Source organism: Vigna unguiculata, chromosome 3, assembly GCF_037176805.1.
Source record: "Vigna unguiculata cultivar grain cowpea cultivar isolate G323 ecotype 2 chromosome 3, ASM3717680v1, whole genome shotgun sequence".
NCBI lineage: Eukaryota > Viridiplantae > Streptophyta > Magnoliopsida > Fabales > Fabaceae > Vigna > Vigna unguiculata.
Genome location: NC_140794.1, coordinates 16,477,297 through 16,496,427, shown reverse-complemented (window position 1 = coordinate 16,496,427; position 19,131 = coordinate 16,477,297). Strand labels below are relative to the sequence as shown.

The 19,131-nt window shown below is 34.2% G+C and overlaps 3 protein-coding genes and 1 pseudogene across 11 annotated transcripts; 2 read left to right on the top strand and 2 right to left on the bottom strand.

The window, feature by feature from the left end:
- The first annotated feature begins 666 nt into the window (after window positions 1-666).
- On the top strand, window positions 667-6,048 carry EMB3111 (Tetratricopeptide repeat (TPR)-like superfamily protein). 8 transcript variants are annotated; one of them, XM_028060033.2, is made up of 6 exons: window positions 667-985; window positions 1,373-1,497; window positions 2,539-2,581; window positions 2,737-2,823; window positions 3,382-4,154; window positions 4,674-6,048. In XM_028060033.2, exons 5-6 carry the CDS (start codon window positions 3,536-3,538, stop codon window positions 5,678-5,680), a joined length of 1,626 nt encoding a protein of 541 aa, XP_027915834.1. In that variant the 5' UTR covers window positions 667-985; window positions 1,373-1,497; window positions 2,539-2,581; window positions 2,737-2,823; window positions 3,382-3,535; the 3' UTR covers window positions 5,681-6,048. The 8 variants fall into 8 exon arrangements, with proteins under 8 accessions (XP_027915834.1, XP_027915835.1, XP_027915830.1 ...); XM_028060034.2 differs by having other exon boundaries at window positions 3,377-4,154; XM_028060029.2 differs by having other exon boundaries at window positions 2,737-2,881.
- Window positions 6,049-7,449: 1,401 nt separating this feature from the next.
- On the top strand, window positions 7,450-8,533 carry LOC114175259 (tubulin beta-6 chain pseudogene; annotated as a pseudogene).
- Window positions 8,534-8,548: 15 nt separating this feature from the next.
- LOC146887529 (protein TUB21) lies at window positions 8,549-8,866 on the bottom strand. Its single transcript, XM_085670771.1, is given in 1 exon segment — window positions 8,549-8,866. A coding segment is annotated over 1 exon segment (318 nt).
- A 2,775-nt stretch (window positions 8,867-11,641) lies between these two features.
- Window positions 11,642-17,563, bottom strand: LOC114175258 (Remorin family protein). 2 transcript variants are annotated; one of them, XM_028060037.2, is made up of 6 exons: window positions 17,266-17,563; window positions 16,922-17,051; window positions 15,877-16,458; window positions 14,739-15,228; window positions 13,614-13,695; window positions 11,642-12,041 (listed from the first exon to the last, which is right to left on the bottom strand). In XM_028060037.2, the coding sequence occupies exons 1-6, from the start codon at window positions 17,293-17,295 to the stop codon at window positions 11,829-11,831; spliced, it is 1,527 nt and encodes a 508-aa protein (XP_027915838.1). In that variant the 5' UTR covers window positions 17,296-17,563; the 3' UTR covers window positions 11,642-11,828. The 2 variants fall into 2 exon arrangements, 1 of the variants encoding a protein (XP_027915838.1); XR_014993533.1 differs by having other exon boundaries at window positions 11,975-12,041; window positions 13,614-13,717.
- Window positions 17,564-19,131: the final 1,568 nt, after the last annotated feature.

Here is a 19,131-nt window from a genome sequence, read left to right as displayed (position 1 = left end):
ATATTTTTAAATTATTTTTTACAAATTTTTAAAGTTTATAATATATAATTTTTAAAATTATCCAAAATTAAAAGATAACTATAATTTCAATATTTATAAACATCTATTAAAAATAATTAATACTACACAAATTATAAAAAAAAAATTAAATTGACTTTTATATTTTCAAATTGTTCATAAAATAACTTATTACACAATATATAAAATCTATTTTTAAAAAAAAAATTAAATTGACTTTTATATTTTCAAATTGTTCATAAAATAACTTATTACACAATATATAAAATCTATTTTTAAATCGATAAATTCAAGAAGACAAAAAAGTAATTTTTATTTTTTTATTTTTTCAAATGATACCTAAAATAACTAAAAACACAATACTAAAAATAATTTTAATATAAAAAAAATTAACTCTTATATTTATTTTATTAAAAAATTTCAAAAACCTAAATTTTAATTTATTTATATAAAAATAAAAAAAAAACTAAGATCAGAATTTGGGTTGAAATTCGAAACTGAATTCTGATTTGAGATTAAAAAAAAAAACAGAAAATCAAACGTTGGAATTGGACTGCTCAAAGACCTAATTCTCACCTAAAATAAAAACTATGCTATGTAATATTTAACTACAGTATGCTATTCTGGTAAAAGAAATAGCAAACAGTGCTTTTTTTGGGGGGGTTATCCACATTCACGTACTCCAGCTCACTCTCTCTCTTTCTCTCTCTAAGCTCTGACCCCAATTTCTGTGGCGGCTCTCACTACTTTTTCTCTGCTCAGATTTGATCTTTTCCTCTCTCTTCGTCTTTTTTTTCATCCGGTTGGGTTGGGGTCTTTAGCTTCAACTTCAACGACAGCTATGGTTACCCCACAGCCACAGCTTCAGGTTCAGCCTCAACAGCCCCCACCCTCTTCGCAAGATGAGGCCTTGAAGAGGAACACCGATTGTGTCTACTTCCTTGCATCTCCTTTGACATGCAAAAAGGTTCTTTCTACCACTTTCTTTTTGATTTTTTATAGGAAAGAGGGAGGAAAATCCCCTCTTTTCCGCTTTCGGAATTCTGTGCTTTAGGGTTTTCAGATTCGTCTGTTTCTGCAAATAGTTTTGGTGGTTGTTTATTTTCAATGGGAAAATCGAACTTTGTGGAGAAGGGGTTGTGGAAGTCTGTGTATGAATTACCGAATTTTCAAAATTGGGGATACCGATAGGGAATTAGGGTTTAGGGTTTATTGTTGTTGATGGCGTGCTCGAAAACGAGACCCATGACGTTCAACGTAGTGGTGTAAACGATGTGCTCTGGTTTTGCATTTAGGGGTTTAAGTTTTGTATTGCTATTTGATGAGTTTTTTGACCTTTTAATTTAATTTTCAGTATTGGTGGCGAAAATAGGCATTATGGAATACCGGCTAATCCTGCCGCGCCTGCTCAAGTACTGGGTGTATCCTCTAGTGGTGCTGCTGTGACCGTTGTTGCCAATTTCGTTGACTTTGCATTGGGTGAGTTTCATTTCATATCTTATTTATTGCCAATTATCCATTTTTGATGTGCAAATCGCGACTTCATTCATAGTCATTGATGACAGTTAAAATGTTAATGAATTGTACACCTTTGTTTTTTTTTTCTTGTTATCAATTTGCATGTCTGCTTTCACTGGCTGTGGAATGTCCAGAGTGGAAATCAAGTAACGGTTAAGAAGTTGAGTCCTGTTTGGATAAACTTTTCCATGAGCACTTGTGATGTGAGAAAAAAAATGACATAATCTTTATCTTACCGATTTTAGATTAATGCTCATTTTTACTCTTACTGATTTTAGCTAGCGTATGGGATAAACTTTTATCTTATTTTCTTCTCCCACAAGTGGTTATGGTATTTGTTCATCCAAACGTTTAGTTAAGAGAATTCTTCTAGTTATATTGTGATCAATACATTACATACCATCTTTCTCTTGTATTTTTTAATCTGTTCGTAAGAATAACTAAATATTTGAAGAATTTGGCTGTTTAATTGTCTTCCTGGTGATATCTCTGAAGGTGACACATTTAAACAATATAATGATTTCGACCCTCACATGGTGCTGTTTCACATTTGGGAATCATATCTATTTCTACAAGTCTTAATTGATTTATATTGAATGATTATTATTTTTATGTGATATAAGGATAAATTGCTTGGTTGCCTTTGTTTATTATTTTGGGCCTTTTTGTTTTTTAAACATTTCTCAGTGAGATAAGATCTTTTGAAATTTAAATACTAATTAAGGCAATGCAAAAATACACCAGGAAGAGGAAGTACAGATGTATGTACTCTTATAATTGTTTTTACATCGAGACATTTTTTGTATAGTTGGTGGTACTTAATTTTTTTTATATGGAGTACTTGACCATTTTTTAACTCTGAAATGCTATTTTCAAGTTGGTTTGGAAAGGATCCCTCTATATTGTGTCGTGTTGGCCGTACCATTTGTAGTTCAAAGCAGTCCTAGGCAAATAATTATAGGTAATGATTGTTTTCAGCATATAAATGTTCCTTTTTGACAGGAGTTCTCAAGTGTTGGTCAAAGCACTGAGAAGCTTTTTGGAAGTACGTCATTATTTCCCTTTAATATGGTCCCACCTTTTAGTTCAATCATTATTAAAAGCTCTTACCTCAATTGTTACTCTGTGTCTTTATTTGTACAACGTTATTCATGAAATTGCAGTCAATAATTTTTGTTCATTGTCAACTGTCGTCTTCAGGGCAAGTATTAAAGCACATAAATTTTGGCGACTATATAAGTTCTAGAGTTCCAAGCTTGAAGGGTTTCTCTGGTCGGAAAACAAACAGTTAAGTGAAAGCTTCTTCATTGAAGTTACTTGCTAACATTATGCAATTCCTACAAAGGTTAGTCGGATTATTTGTAATATGGAGATACTATCAGAATTTGCAAATTGTTGTTAACACTGGTTTTGAAATAGTGGCATGCTTTTCAATGTCATTAGTTTAGGTTGAGTCGGGTTTGACCAATCATAAATAAAATTCTATCAAATCTAATTGAATTAGTATAAGTCAAGTTGGGTCATCCAATAATTCGTCCAAATAAACATCCATAGAAAAACCTCTATTATTTCGCGTTTCCATAATTTCAACATGCACCTTGATAAACTTGATCATTTTAAATTGGTTTAAGATTTTCAATTTCAGTTTCGGATTGAGAAATCCAAAATGTTTTAGAATGGACGGTCCAAATTATAAATTTGTATTTTAAATTGTATATTCATTCTAAAATGCAATACAAATAAAAAATTGTATTTTAAATTATGTAGTTTATAATATATTAGAAATACTTTTGACATTTCTCAAACCTTATGGTATCAATGTATTGCAATGTTACTGAAGTGTAGAACCAGAATCTCCAAGTTTCATGGATTTCTCAGAAACCTTGTTCCTTCTCCTTCTTCCAAACCCAAAGCCAAAGCCGTGCATTTCCTCAATCAACATCAAGGCAAACCAAAAAGCAAACCCATTACTCCATTTCGCAGTGACAGCAACACCAACATGAAGAAACTCAAGAAATTGAATATGAAATTGAAAGAAAAGAAGAAGGATGAGCCCAGAGATTATATGAGGAACGTAATTGGAAAAATTTACAACACGCTAAAGTACTCAACATGGGAAACAGCTGAATCAGAGCTCAACAATATCCCTTTGAAGTGGGACTCATACACGGTGAACAAGGTTCTGAAGTCACACCCGCCAATGGAGAAAGCATGGCTGTTCTTCAACTGGGCCTCTGGGCTCAGAGGGTTCAAGCACGACCAATACACTTACACCACCATGCTTGATATTTTCGGGGAAGCTGGGAGAGTATCTTCCATGAAGCACGTTTTCCAGAAGATGCAGGAGAAGGGGATCAAGGTTGATTCTGTTACCTACACTTCCATGATGCATTGGCTTTCCAGTTCTGGGAACGTGGATGAGGCTATGCAAATGTGGGAAGAAATGAAATTCAAGGGGTGTCACCCCACTGTTGTTTCTTACACGGCTTATATGAAGATTTTGTTTGATAATAAAAAAGTAAAGGAGGCCACTCGTGTTTACAAGGAGATGATTAGCTCTGGTGTCGCACCAAATTGCCACACCTACACTGTTCTAATGGACCATCTTATTGGGTCTGGTTAGTGTACCTTTTACATGTTTGTCGTATGGTCTAGCTGAGCATGCAGTCCTTGTCTGTTCTACTTATTTAATGATGATTGTTAGAAATGATACAAATGTATAATTTGATTTATGCAACTAGTTAATGAGCGTAATTTTTTTTCATTGCCTACAAAATATAAATCATTTAGGTATTACCTCTAAAGTAACATTATAGAAGTCAACAGTCCTAACATTGGCCATATTCATGATTGGATGACAGTACAAGTCTCAATGCATAGCTCAAGCATATGATCTCCTTCCTGATGAAAAAATTTAAGTGATGTATTTGCTTTGGTTGCATCATCTATACAGTTAAAGACATATTACTTGAGTTTACAAAATTCTGCAGGTCAGAATGATAGCTTTATGCCATGCACTTTCACCGCAATTTCATTTTGAAGCTTCTAAGTTACTTGCCACCTTTCCTCACTGTGACTGTCTTTTGTTTATTATTATGGAGTTAAATGTGGTAATTTCATTTATTTTTGTATTGTAGGAAAATGCAAAGAGGCCCTAGAGATTTTTGAAAAGATGCAAGAGGCTGGGGCACAACCTGACAAAGCTGCATGCAATATTTTGATTGAGAGGTGTTCTAAAGTTGGTGGGACTGAGTTCATGACACATATCCTTCAGTACATGAAGGAAAACCGTCTTGTTCTCCGATACCCTGTATTTTCTGAAGCATTGGAAGCTTTAAAAGTTGCTGGTGAGAGTGATACCCTTCTAAGGCAAGTCAATCCTCAGTTTTATATTGAGTGTAGCGTAAGCAAGAACAAAATTGATAGTATCACGGTTGCTGCAGATTCTCCTACTAATATGGATAAAGAGCTTTTATTTGTTTTGTTGAAAAATAGAAATGTTGTTGCTATAGACCATTTGGTTAGAGGGATGATGGAAAAGAAACTATCTTTAGATCATAAGGTAGTCTCAACCATTATTGAGGTAAATTGTAGTCATTGCCGACCTGAAGGTGCTTTGTTGGCTTTCAAGTACAGTGTTACAATGGGAATAAGTATAGAGAGAACAGGATATCTCTCCTTAATGGGCTTGTTGACCAGATCAAATATGTTTTCAAAGCTGGTGGACGTTGTTGAGGAAATGACTAGAGCTGGGCATTCTCTTGGAATCTATCTGGCTTCACTTGTGATCTTTAGGCTTGGTTGTGCTAGGAAGCACACGTTTGCGATAAAGATTTTCAATTTGTTACCTGATAACCATAAGTGCACTGCCACCTATACTGCTTTGATTAGTGTTTACTTCTCTGCTAAAAGAGTTGATAAGGCACTTGAGATTTACAAAACCATGTGCAGCAAAGGATTTTGTGTTGTCTTAGGTACATATAATGTACTAATAGACGGCTTGGAAAGAAATGGGAGATACACTGAAGCAGAACATTATAGGAAAGAAAAGAAAACCCTGCATGCCAATAGTGGTTCTCAGGAAAGTGTTTCCATAGAGGGAAAGATATGCAATCTTATATTTTCTGTGGATGTCATACTTTAGTCTTGGTACTCTGGGAGTTTTCACTTTTGTGTTCATTGGAGATGCCAACAAGGTCTAACTGCCATGTTCTACCTTCCACTTAAAGCAACCATATGATGCATAACACAGCAACTTTGTGAAGTGTTTTCACATGCATACTGTCATAGCTTTGTGAAGTCAAAGGCAGACAGAAAGTGTGATTGAAGGAATGTGGGATGATAGCTATTTACTGAAATGTCCCTTTGTTAACCGCAATTGTTTTGCATCTGTTTGTTTTCCTTCTTACGTATATTCGGTGATTTGTAGACAAAGTCATATCTGTAGTGTATATATGAAAGGAATTGTCAACAATTTTTTCAGGTAAATTTTAACATTTTTTGCTGTATTAATTTTGACTGCCATTTAAAAAGTCCTCAGACTATTTAATCTTATAATTAACACTTTTCAAATTCTATAAAATCATTACTTTTTTAGTTTTTCTTATTATTAGTTCAACTTTATTAAAATATATGAAATTATAGGAGTTTCTTTTGTTCTTTAGTAAGTCTCACTAATGTTTTTTGAGTTATTTTAATAAATCTTTAGAAGTAGTAAATATTTTATTGATTGGTTAACGATAAATGTATATGAACTTTTTATTCAATAAGATATTAATAATAAAGGTTAACGATAACCTTCTAACACCTACCATCTTGATTGGTTCGTTAACATTTAATATAAGGACAAAATGCAAAATTAAAATTTTCGAAAGACCAAATTTACATATTTGATCTAGAGAACAAAAAAAGAGTGAATTTTAAGTTTTATATATCCTTTCACTTAAAATGTTTTGTAGATAAACAACAATACTCAGCATATAAAAACCGTGCAATGTTGAAACAAACACTGTGATTTGTCTACGTGATTCTTATACTTTAAAAAATAAACAATTCTTATGAAACCATCAAAAAGAACCATAGAATGGACAAATATCAGTTTCTTTCATCAGTTCGCCATTGCAGGAGTGTTACCACTTATTTAAAAATAGCTAGGCTGATTTGCTTTAGGGGAATAGAAAGTAGCATAATTCAAGCTTTTCTGCATCTTAGCATCAACAAATACGATTTTTTTTTATCGGCATATATATTAGTCAGAGATTTTGAAATATTTGAACAAATTCAAGCTTTTGTGCCCATAATCAACAATCAAAGAAAATTGTGCAACCAAATAATATTTTATTGGTTTTACTTCTATATAAGGTGGAGCAACATTTATTGCAAGAAAACTGGAATAGTTACTACATGCTCATCATTGATGAGAACTTGCCGGCCTCGGCATACCCATCAGATTCTATTTTTCAATTTTCTATTCTATGAAGGTCTATGAAACTCTCTCATCCCGGCTTTCTTTTAGTTGCAGTCACTTTCCACTGTAAATAAAAGACAATAAATAAGTCATTTAGGTCTCCCAAAATGGCCCAGTCCTTTACATTGTAAAGATAGATGCTGATGTTATATTAAGAAAACCAAAAACTGAAAAGAGTGAGTATGCCAGTGGTAGTTGAGAAGGAAACATAGAAACCCTCTTGTGAAGCCGGCGAGGTTGCAAGTAACATCTTACAAATGGCAGTCAATTATTCATCCAAGTCCAACTTAACCTTCACTTCACGGTTATATATATATATTTTCAAAGGGCAATCATGTAACTAGGTCCATTTTCATTTCGCTATAAATGTAATGTAACCTCTTTGCTTATTCAATCCAAGTCCAAAGAGTTAATTTTGTCTTCTAAGTTCTAACCCAAGCTAGAAAATGCGTGAGATTCTTCACATTCAGGGAGGCCAATGCGGGAACCAAATAGGAACAAAGTTCTGGGAGGTGGTGTGTGATGAGCATGGGATTGATCCTACGGGGCAATACGTAGGGAACACCGAACTTCAGCTTGAAAGAGTGAACGTTTATTACAATGAGGGCAGCAACGGTCGTTACGTGCCACGGGCAGTGCTTATGGACCTTGAGCCTGGTACCATGGATGCTGCCCGCACAGGCGTTTACGGTCAGATTTTCCGGCCGGACAACTTTGTTTTCGGCCAGTCTGGTGCCGGAAACAACTTCGCAAAGGGCCACTACACTGAGGGTGCTGAGCTTATTGACTCTGTCCTTGATGTTGTGAGGAAGGAGGTTGAGAATTGTGACTGCTTGCAAGGTAAAAAAAAGTAACCAAACATCATGGTGGACTGTTTCGTTAAAATATGAGACATTTATGTATTTTTCGGTTCTGGTTTTTGAATCTAGGATTTCAGGTGTGTCACTCCTTGGGAGGGGGAACAGGTTCTGGAATGGGAACTCTGCTGATTTCGAAGATAAGAGAGGAATACCCTGATCGAATGATGCTTACATTTTCTGTGTTTCCATCTCCAAAGGTGTCAGACACGGTTGTTGAGCCTTATAATGCTACACTCTCTGTTCACCAGTTGGTGGAGAATGCTGATGAGTGTATGGTCCTTGACAATGAAGCACTATATGACATCTGCTTCAGGACCCTCAAGCTCACTACACCAAGCTGTAAGCATAATTGCCGTAGAATAGAACTAATGAAGTTCTTCATTTTACTTAATAAAAGTAATTTTACTTGATAACTTTTTGCAGTTGGAGACTTGAATCATTTAATATCAGCAACAATGAGTGGAGTTACTTGTTGCTTAAGATTTCCGGGTCAGCTCAATTCAGACCTGAGAAAGTTAGCAGTAAATTTGATCCCATTTCCACGACTCCACTTCTTCATGGTGGGTTTTGCTCCTCTGACATCTCGAGGATCGCAGAACTACCGTGCATTGACTGTCCCAGAACTGACACAGCAAATGTGGGATGCCAAGAACATGATGTGTGCAGCTGATCCACGCCACGGTCGTTATTTGACTGCCTCAGCGGTTTTCAGAGGCAAGATGAGCACAAAAGAGGTAGATGAACAGATGTTGAGCGTACAAAATAAGAATTCTTCCTACTTTGTTGAGTGGATTCCCAACAATGTGAAGTCTAGTGTTTGTGACATTCCTCCCAAAGGCCTTTCTATGGCTTCGACTTTTGTTGGTAACTCGACATCCATACAGGAGATGTTCAGGAGAGTGGGTGAGCAGTTCACAGCCATGTTCAGAAGGAAAGCCTTCTTGCACTGGTACACTGGAGAAGGAATGGATGAGATGGAGTTTACTGAAGCAGAGAGTAACATGAATGATCTTGTTGCAGAGTATCAGCAGTACCAGGATGCATCTGCTGGTGAAGATGATGATTCTGGAGAAGAAGAAAATGAGGTGATGAGAGTTGAGGATGTTCGACAAACTTGATGCTTCGAATGTTACAAGCGATATTTAATCTATAATGTTCAGTTCTTTGGCTTTTAGAAGGTTGTGGTTGCTCCGTAAGTGTTTTCTTTCTTATATTTTTATCGAAATACTAGACTTAAAATCTCATAACATTTCAATACAGCCATCTCATCATGATATTGGAAACCACATAGAACATATAGTGCAAGCGTGCAGGCAAGGGTTTGTGCCGAGGAATATTCATACATCAATCTAATTGGAATGAATATTATTACGTAAATCCTGAAAATATCATTTTATAACAAGTAATAACAGTTAAATAAACATCAACAGTTACATTTACATTGAGGCAGTAAAATCTATCAAATCTAAACTTCACCACTAAAAGGGAAGAATTTATTTAAAGGACCTAAAAATCATAGAACAAATGCTTTGGCCACCATGTCCAAAAGTTTCTCCATTCATGGTACTTGAGACCAGATTTTTAGAATCAATACCCAGTATTCATTCTATAAGATAAATATGACTTTTAAGGTCCCAAAATGCAATACTCCCTTCAAGAAACCACATAACTTTTGGACATGATAAATGTGATTACTTATGGAACTATACATCAGTTTAAACTTTACAGAACAAATACCTCCGTTATGATCCTTCAGATCAAACCTTGGAAACAGACAAGATAAAGAGATGTGTTCTTTATCTTTTGTATTTTCAAGAAAGGTATCTACCATTCCTTATGGTTTATTAAGGAAGATGTTTTTCATCTCTTGTGATTTAAAAAAGGTGTTTTCTCATCATTTTAAGGTTTTGCAAAGGAGATGTCTTTTTATTATTTTAATTGTGATTTTGTTTGTTTCACTTAGTTTAAGATAATAATTTGTGATCATTGTCTTTGAGATGAATAACCATTGGACACCAGATCCTTGTTGACTAAACCAGTATAAAAAATTTGTGTGACTTTCTCTATTCCTTATTCTCTTACTTTGTTATTACTTTGCAAGATTTAATTTTTATAAACTTTCCCAAGGTCTAATACTCTGAAATTTGCAATTAAAGCTTAAAATAAACTTAGGATTTAGGGTTTAATGGGGGGTTTGAATTGGTTGGAAGTTAAGGTTTTTATTTTTTAAAACTAGTTAGCTATTTAAAGCTTTTTCTAACAATAAAATCTAAACTAATTAAGGAATGAGAGTTTTTCAAACTAGGTTTTTTAAAAAGGTCTTGACATTTGGTCTGTCAGTGTCTAACCATACTCTATCACATATAACATTGCGAAGCCAAAGTTTTTCATTACACAATTCAATCCTCTCTTCTTGTGCATTTCACATGTTTTCACAATAATGTTGGAAATGAATTGGTTAAAAAATCTTGGTATGAATGATTTGAATATGAAAACAAAAATGATTAATATGAGAATATTTATATACTTTTAATTGTTTAATGAAACCATTTATCATTCACATTGAAGAACTAGACATAACCAACATAAAAACAAAGTGTTCTTTGTTTCTCTCGGTTTCATGCATTATTACTATCTTGGGCATCATAAAAATTTTTTAGAAAGTGTTTGTGAACTCTTTAATAAAACCATTACATGACTCCCTCTAAGCATCTAATAGTCTTATTTGTGAAAAGCTTCCAAGAAAGTTTTGAGAGCTCTATTCAAACATCGCCTTTTTCTAGAGTTAACAATATTTTCATACCTTTGCATTATGGCACATGTGATTGTGTTCACGGAAAGGTATGAATAAGTGAGGTGAACCTTTCTACTAAGATTGTGGAAGATAGATGAACTTGGAGACTAGACTCTTTCCATTGCTTTAATATATATTTTGTCTAGTGTTCTTTGTTGATGATATTTCTTTGTAAGAGATGAATCACTCTAATGTTATTTTTATTGATTGTGAGCTATATTTCAATAAGGCGTGATTTGATTATACAGCCATGAAGGCTTAAGTTTGAAATTATTAACTTTAGAACAACAATGTTTTATGTGAAAAAGTTCATTCATATTTCCATATACAAATTACTTAGAGGAGTTTTTATTAAATTAAAGTTGGTATTTTTCAATTAACTGATTTAATTAGCATATCATTACATTAATGGCACCGAAGTTAATTGTCTTTATTGGAATAAATCTATGAAAAATAAGTTTATTGTGTCTTTTATGTTATCACATTAAGACTCAAATGATCCGATTGAATTTAGTGACACTAAATTATCCCATAGTTGAAGTTTTGATGATATTAAACGTAACTAATTAGTTATACTTTTGTATCTTCCAACGATATGATAATGTTTCCTAAGAAAACTCAACTTGCACTTGCATTTTTATTAGAACACTTTACAAGAAAAAAAAACACCAAATGGTCCATGAGGTAATATGTCAAAAGATAACATGAATCGTAGCCATATTATACATATTCTCTACATAGTTTCTGCATTTATACAACTCCAACTCAAAAGGAAAATGTGAGTTCCCATAAGGAGATGCAAAGAAAAAAAGAGTAAGATAAATCACATAATTTTGCAAGGTGGATCTCAAGGATTACTTTATCAATTACTATCAAAATCATGATGATCATTTTGAATTAGAAGATGCTTCACACAATGTTAATATCATAACATGTATATAAACAAATAGAATAGCACTTCCAAATTATGAAACCCAAAAGAAATTCAGAAAATATAACTGGACAAATAGCATAGCACTTCCAAATTGCAATTATTCTGCAGAAGAAGGTAACGTTTTACACCAGGGAGAAAATGCAATAGGCATATTTAACATGATTGGGTGTAAGCAGCAAAAGGCATTGCAAGCCTATAGAACAAAAAATTAAATATTGAAAAGGATTGACTTTTTTTTCAAGAGCACCAATTGCAGCAAGAAAATGACAAATACGAGGAAGGGACATGACCAGTTCTTCGTATATAATCTGCTTGCTCTTCAGTTTTTGCAGCTTGATGATTTCTATTGGCTTCTGCTGCTGCTCGTTTTTCCTCAGCTTTATGCCTTGCAGCAGCTAATTTATTCATTAGCTTATCATGTGCCTTACTACGTATTCTCTCAACTTCTACCTGCAACCAATTATTATAATTATGGTAATAATTATAAATATATTATATTCTTGGGCTACTAACCAAAGTTTGTATTTTTCAATACCATGTACCATTATGATATATGACTACTTCACTTGTTGAGAAATTTTGCTAAAATGTTAGAAATCTAATAAAAAGTCACCACTGCTTACTATTTTCTGCTTCAACATCTGGTTTCCTATTCAAATGTATCAATCAAGCAAACAAACTCTCAATTCAGCAACCCATCACATAATAGTTGTTCAAACTTTGAAGTGCATGCAACTCTAACGCCTCCCCAATATGTGCTGAAATTCAACTTCATTTAGAAGGATAAGGATTGAACTCCCTATAATATGGAATTTACTACAAGTTTGATTTGGTGTTATCACAATGCCCAATTTAAAGTGAAAATGTACAGTCTAAAGAAACAAGCATAGACATCTTCTCTTAGCATACCAGAAGGGATATCTTTACAGAGATTGGGACAAATACAGGTCTATTTGACATTTATCTACAATGGTATGGACATTAGTGAAGCTCAATCTTTTAGGATGAAAAGGACAATTAAGAGGAATTCTGATTGTCAGTATACTTATTGCTTATAGGAGAATAACTAGATTCTAGAATGTTAGGATTTCTCAGTGAATGTAAACATATTCTGTTAGGAACCCTCCCATTTACCTCCTTTTCATCCAATTTACTATCTTGTTTAGTTGGTAAATTACATCGGTCTCTCTATGGCTTGAAGTAATCTACTCGAACTTGGTTTGGTAAATTTAGTATATTGTACTGATATTTGGATTGAAATGAAGCGAGACAGGTAACTTAGTGTTTTATTGTCACCTTTCTTATGGGGAGTGTGTTCAGCTTATGGTCTATGTTCAAGATATTGTTATTACAAGAAATGATATCACTAGAATTGCTCAATTAAAAAAACATTATTCAGCCACTTACATACCAAAGATTTGGGTTGTCTAAAATATTTTCTTGGTATTGAAGTGGTACAATTAAGAGGTGTCATCATTTCACAAAGAAAACATGTTTTTGATATTTTGGAGATAGGCTTCGCAAACTGCAAGCTCATAAATAATCCTATGGACTCGAATCAAAAGTTAATGAAACCAAAGTGAACATTTCTCAGACCCAGAGATATATAGAAGGTAGGAGGGAAAACTCATTTATCTCACTATAACAAGACCTAATCTTTCCTATTCAATGGGAGTTGTGCAGTTCACATTCTCCGATATGTAAAAAAAGGGAAACCAGGACAGGAATTGTTGGATGAGATACATTTCTGTTAGACCTGTTATCTTTAAACCCTATGAAGCCGATTACAACTTGCAAGTTTATAAATTATGGTAAATATGGATTCTCCTGTTTGCCATTCACAAATTTTACATTATTTAGGTTTTCCTATTCATCTCCTTACACATATGTTGCCATTGTTACGCTGACTAACATGTTTTTCTGTAGTAGGATTACAAGTTAACGTCCCAAGGATCGTCCCAAAAGAAACTAAATTAAAGAATCATATTGGAAACAACAAAATCAGTAATTATAGGTGTATACCTCAATTTTTTTCATCTTGGCTTCTGTTTTTGCTTTCTGATGATTTTCCCATGCTTGAATTTTCATCTCCTCACGCCTAAACCTGTGTCATTAACACCATATTCCTGCTTCAGAGAATTTTAGTATGTAACAACAAAAAATAATCTTAACGTATTTCTGGAACTGTTTAAATGCCCATAAAATATTTGTCTCATGTTTTAAAAATGTGGTTAATTATATTCAGAAATTTTATTCATCTTTCTTCATCTTGTTGCAAACATATCCATGACTAAGGGAGGGAAGACAAGTTTTAAGCTATTATTTCAGAAGAAACTGACATGAAAATTAAATGGATACCTATAGGCTACAAACTGCACACATTGTCAAAGAATTCAGATAGTCTGGCTTTAAATACTTCCTTTGTTTCTAAATTTTTCTGTTGGTTTTTATTATTTGTCTCCTGGTTTTCATTCCATGTGGGATAGAGCGCCTTTCAAGCAAATGTCAGGAAACTGAATTAATGGAAACATGGTCAAAAGAAGTAAGGCAACAATGATTATCTTCTAGAGGTGTGCAAGTACACTATCAAGAATGATAATCTTTTCTTTTTATCTTTGATCACTATACAAGTGACATGATTGGAATCTACACAAATCAAGTTCTGCACTGTAGTTTACAGTGTTCAAGTCAATTTTGCAACCATATTTCTTTCCTCTTCTATATCTCTTTCTTTCTTTCACATTTCTTGCCTAGATTTGTCATCACTGAGTCATTTATGATGATTTCTTCAAACCCAACATAGGAATCCATTACCTAATTATATAGAAACCAGGGGAACCACAAAAATGAAAAAGTTTTACAAAAGGCTACTTACGAAAGAAATGTTGTAGAAATATTAAATACCTCGGTCCAGATTCTATGTCAAATATTCATTGACAAAAATTAAATTAAATAGACATATGAAGCAACTTCAATTCTTCTACTTTTATATCATAGATGTCACATGGTCTTCATGCAAGAGGTTTTGGAAAATCATCAGAAAGCACTCTTTACTCTATGAAATTTAATATAAAAATGAAAAACTCGGGTATGTTAATGGATTTACATCCATAAAGCAACGTAAGTTACATGATAGTATAAACTGACCTGGCCATATACTTGGCCTTCTCAGCTTCCTCCCATGCTGCTGCACGTGCTTCAACAACACTCTTAGGCTGTTCTGCTTTAGTTTTGAGGGAAGTAGATGCATCCTTATCTTCCTCTTCTTTGCTAGCCCAAGCAGCAATATTCATTTTACCAAGTTGTGTCCCAAGGACCATTATTTCACGCCTGGTCTTCATTTGTAGCTCCTTTTCGGACAATTCATTCTTGCTGAGATTCAGATTGTCACTATGAAGATCAGTTAAAGTGGATACAGGGGAGGATCTTGGGGGAGTAGAAGGCCGAGAAGAGTTAGGACTGCGCATTGGTGTTGTTGCCCTCACAGGGGTACCTGTTCTTGAAGGCTCCTGGCTAGCAATAGGGGTCATTTCGGTTCCCATATCTCTCATCGATACAGACCGAGCTGTTGAAGGGGGAGGAACAAATGTTGTTGCATTCTGGATGGCAAGAGACGAATTGTGCTGGCTAAGGCTTACTGTCAACATAAAATAGCAGAAAAGGAACACAGAACAAAGAGTAAGTAGTCCCATAAATGAACTATAATTACTAAAACTAAGCATAATTTATTTAACTCCTTCAAATGAAATTGTCTATAGTATTCTCAACTTCTTAGTTGTAGGACATGTCTTTAAGATAGAAAGGCTGTTCAAGCAATTAATGACAAGGGATTCGATAGCATGAAGGTCTACTTTTTACCAAAAAAAATATGACGCAAGTTGTTGAAAAATAGAACTGCAAAACCACAAATTTTCCCAAGAGAAAGAGATGCATGAACACCTAGGAGTTGGGAGTTTCTCAGGATATATCATCTTACTTTTTTCATTTTAGATAGCTAGGTATGTCATTCATACAGGACTCAACACACTTGGGAACCAAGTAAACCATAAGTCAAGGCTCAACTTGATCAACAAGCCCCAACCAAAGGAATACAACAACCACTGATAATAAAAATAGTTTAAGAACACTGTGACGATAGAAATGATTAACACACGCAACAAGTGATTTGAAACATAATGTTTGACAAAAATAGCAGAAAAATCAGTGTATACATTTTTCATTTGAATAAACTAAAAGCATGTTTATATCTCTGGTAATGAATTCCAGAACACAATCAAACATTTACCACAAGAACTTGCAATTGCATAGGGATCAGCCTCCCAACTCACAAATTTCTGTCCTCCACTTTCCATCTTAGTTTGATTTGTATCAATTTGCTTGGTATCCGGTTCATCTAAAGCAATTTCTCTTTGATCTGGAACTTCAACAACAACCTTCATTGAAGGTTGCCGGCTTCCATAACCAAGACTACCGACCTTACGTGGACCTACATGCCCACCTTGTCCTTGAGCCTGCACTGTCTTCGGCCGGTTTGATGTTGGACTAGCTATCCACTTCTGAGCATCATCCCATTTAGATGGTGCTGGTTTTGAGAATGGTCTCACTGGCACTCTCTGTGTAGACCGCTCGGCCTTTTGAAATTCAAACACTGACGATGAGATGCTCATATTTTCATGCCCACTATCATAATCTGAAGAAGGGTCTTCTAAGATTCTATTCCTTGAACTCACTGCTGCATTAGCCTTCACAAAACGATCATCACCACCAACTGCCTCTATGCTACTGGTGCGAACTAAAGCAGAAGTTGAATACTCAGGAAGGACACTCACAACATCTACATCTTTACAATGATCAGAACTGCTACCACCTGTAACAGATATGTTACATAGAAGTAAACTTAAACACCATTCATTCTATAACAATAACAAACACTTACATATTTGACACTGCCTATAAATATCATTGTATAAACCAATAAACCAAATCTGAAGTTGAAACAAAAAGAAAGATAGGCACTACAAGCTTTAACTTGTAGGTTACCATATTTGAGATAACAAGTAGGCAAGTACATTGTACGTGAAAAACTGTCCGGTCCCTTTTCTTCATTTTCTTCCCCCTTTTTTTATATAATTTCAATCATAGTATACTTCTAAATTTTCTCACAAAAACTAAGGGCGATAAGTTAAAACATCAAGCAACAATGATAATGAAGAAATAATCATAGTCAAAATCTTACATTTTGAGAAAGTACATATCTTTTAGATTTACAAAATCGCAACCTTGAGTGAGGCATTACATCAATCAAGATAAAGAGCCAAGAGCATACGTACCAGATTCATCCATTTCCGAATTCTGAGATCTCGTGGTGAAAGTAGAATCGAGCTCTTCTTCTTCTTTCCTCTTCTTCTCCACGCCCAGTAGCATGTTCCTCAATTTTCCCGGTGAAAATCCCCCGCCACCCTGTAAACCCAAGTTTCCATAAGGCTAAAGGCAAATCAAAGAACCCCAAAAACGAACAGATCAAAACAAGAGTTCACACAGTGCAGAACACTAAAAACATGACGATACTCACTTTCCAAATACAACACAACACGGGTAGGAGAGAAATAGTGAAAAATGCAAATCAAGCAAAAAACAAAAAAGGTGAAATGGATGAAAGAGGTGGAAGAGAGACCTGAGGCTTTTGGATCCTTTCGTAAACCATAGTGGATAAATGGGGTGTCCTGGTGAGAGCAAAAGGTGTCCTGGTGAGAGCAAAAATGCAATCTTTACACAATGTAGTGAAAGTTCATCAGTGCCGTAAGCTTGCAGGTACTTCTTTGGGTTTGAAGCTTTTGAGTTGCAAAAGTGACAGTGTTCCCTAACGTTTTCAACTTTCAATGAGCAGAGAGAGAGAGAGAAAAAGAGTTGGAAGACAAGAAGATGCAGTGAGAGCCGGACCTGTCTCTGCCCAGTTGTCGTACTACATTGGCTTTTGGGGCCCACTTTCCACTCTATATATAATGTAATCCCTTGTGTTGTTACTTCTTTTTAAGTTCAATCTGCTATGTTCAATTATTACCTGTCTTGTAATGCAAAATCTATCAAATTTAATAAGTTTAGTAACGGCAATTCATCATAAGAGAGGTGTTTAGCTTCCAATCACCAGGTCATAATACTTCCTCAAAGTTAAATTTAAAAATACAATTAATAGTTAAAGTGGGGTTTCATATTCTTCTAAGACTGCATATACTTTCTTTCATGGGATACAAGTCAAATCACCTAATCTAAGTGATAGATTGCTTAGTATTTGGTATATTTATATACTTTAATATTTAGTATATTTATATACTTACATCTTAAGTTTGAAATTTCGGAATTACAATGAAATAACGTTTTGACAAATAATTTATTGTCCATTCATTTATAAGATTATATGATTTTGAGGTATTAAATGTGGTTTTGTATAGCTAAGCATACTAATTTTTCCGAGCAGTTTATGAGCTCAATTGATGTGTGATTGAGCTATAAATCATGGCAAAGTCCACCTATAAAGATTTTGATGTTCAAATCAATAAGTATATATGAGTGTATATTTATGAGTAAAAGAGGTTATCAAATGGTTGAACTACTATGATAACATGTATTTATAGGTGTTTTAGACTTGTGGATATATTAGAGTATAATAGCAAATATGATAAATGAATTATGTTAATCATAAATTTGTTTTGTTTGTATTACATAAACACTATCATATATCTCAAAATATATTAAAAGATAAGTAAAATATCACATGTATCTAAGTATTAGACCCTTGCATATTAGACCTATTTTGGGCCTGAATAAATTATACCATTATGTTATAATAATGGGTCAAGTAGGTACATAAGGCCTCCAAGCTAGAAAGTTAATAATTTTTGTTTATAAGTTGATTTTAGCACATAGTCAAGTTATACTCGGTTTTCAAGACATAAGATTGGCCCAAATTTTGACACATTACCAACCATTTTTCAAGCACAAGATCGGCTCGATATCATATTTCGAATTTTCAGACTCATGATTGACCATATTGCAATTTTAGGCACAGGATCGACACAATAATTAGTATATGATTGGCCATTGTTTGAGCACTAGCTCAGAGTACTTGATTGGACGCATGATCTACATAATCGATCCATAACATTATATTTAATTTAATCACGTAACTTTAGCTTTTCAACATATTTACCTCTCTCCTCATTAATGAGTGATTTTTCTAAGTCATGATTACTCTTTAGGGTTTCTCCAAAACACCTTTTTACCTACTTATAGTGACATTTCGCAACCTCATATTGATGAGTTTCAAATTTGGAGAAGACAGAACGCTTAAGAGGAGAAGGCAAAAGGCATGAAATAATTAGTTTTTGTTTGTTGCCATTAGTGAAGCGTCTTTATCTCTTCCTAAGCATTTCTATTTTTCTACAACTTCTATTTCATTTCTCTCTTCACTTATCTTCATCCTCTATCTTTGAGTTTTCTTTCATGTTCTCCTTGCCTCAGGTCTTTCTTTTTCATGCGCTTC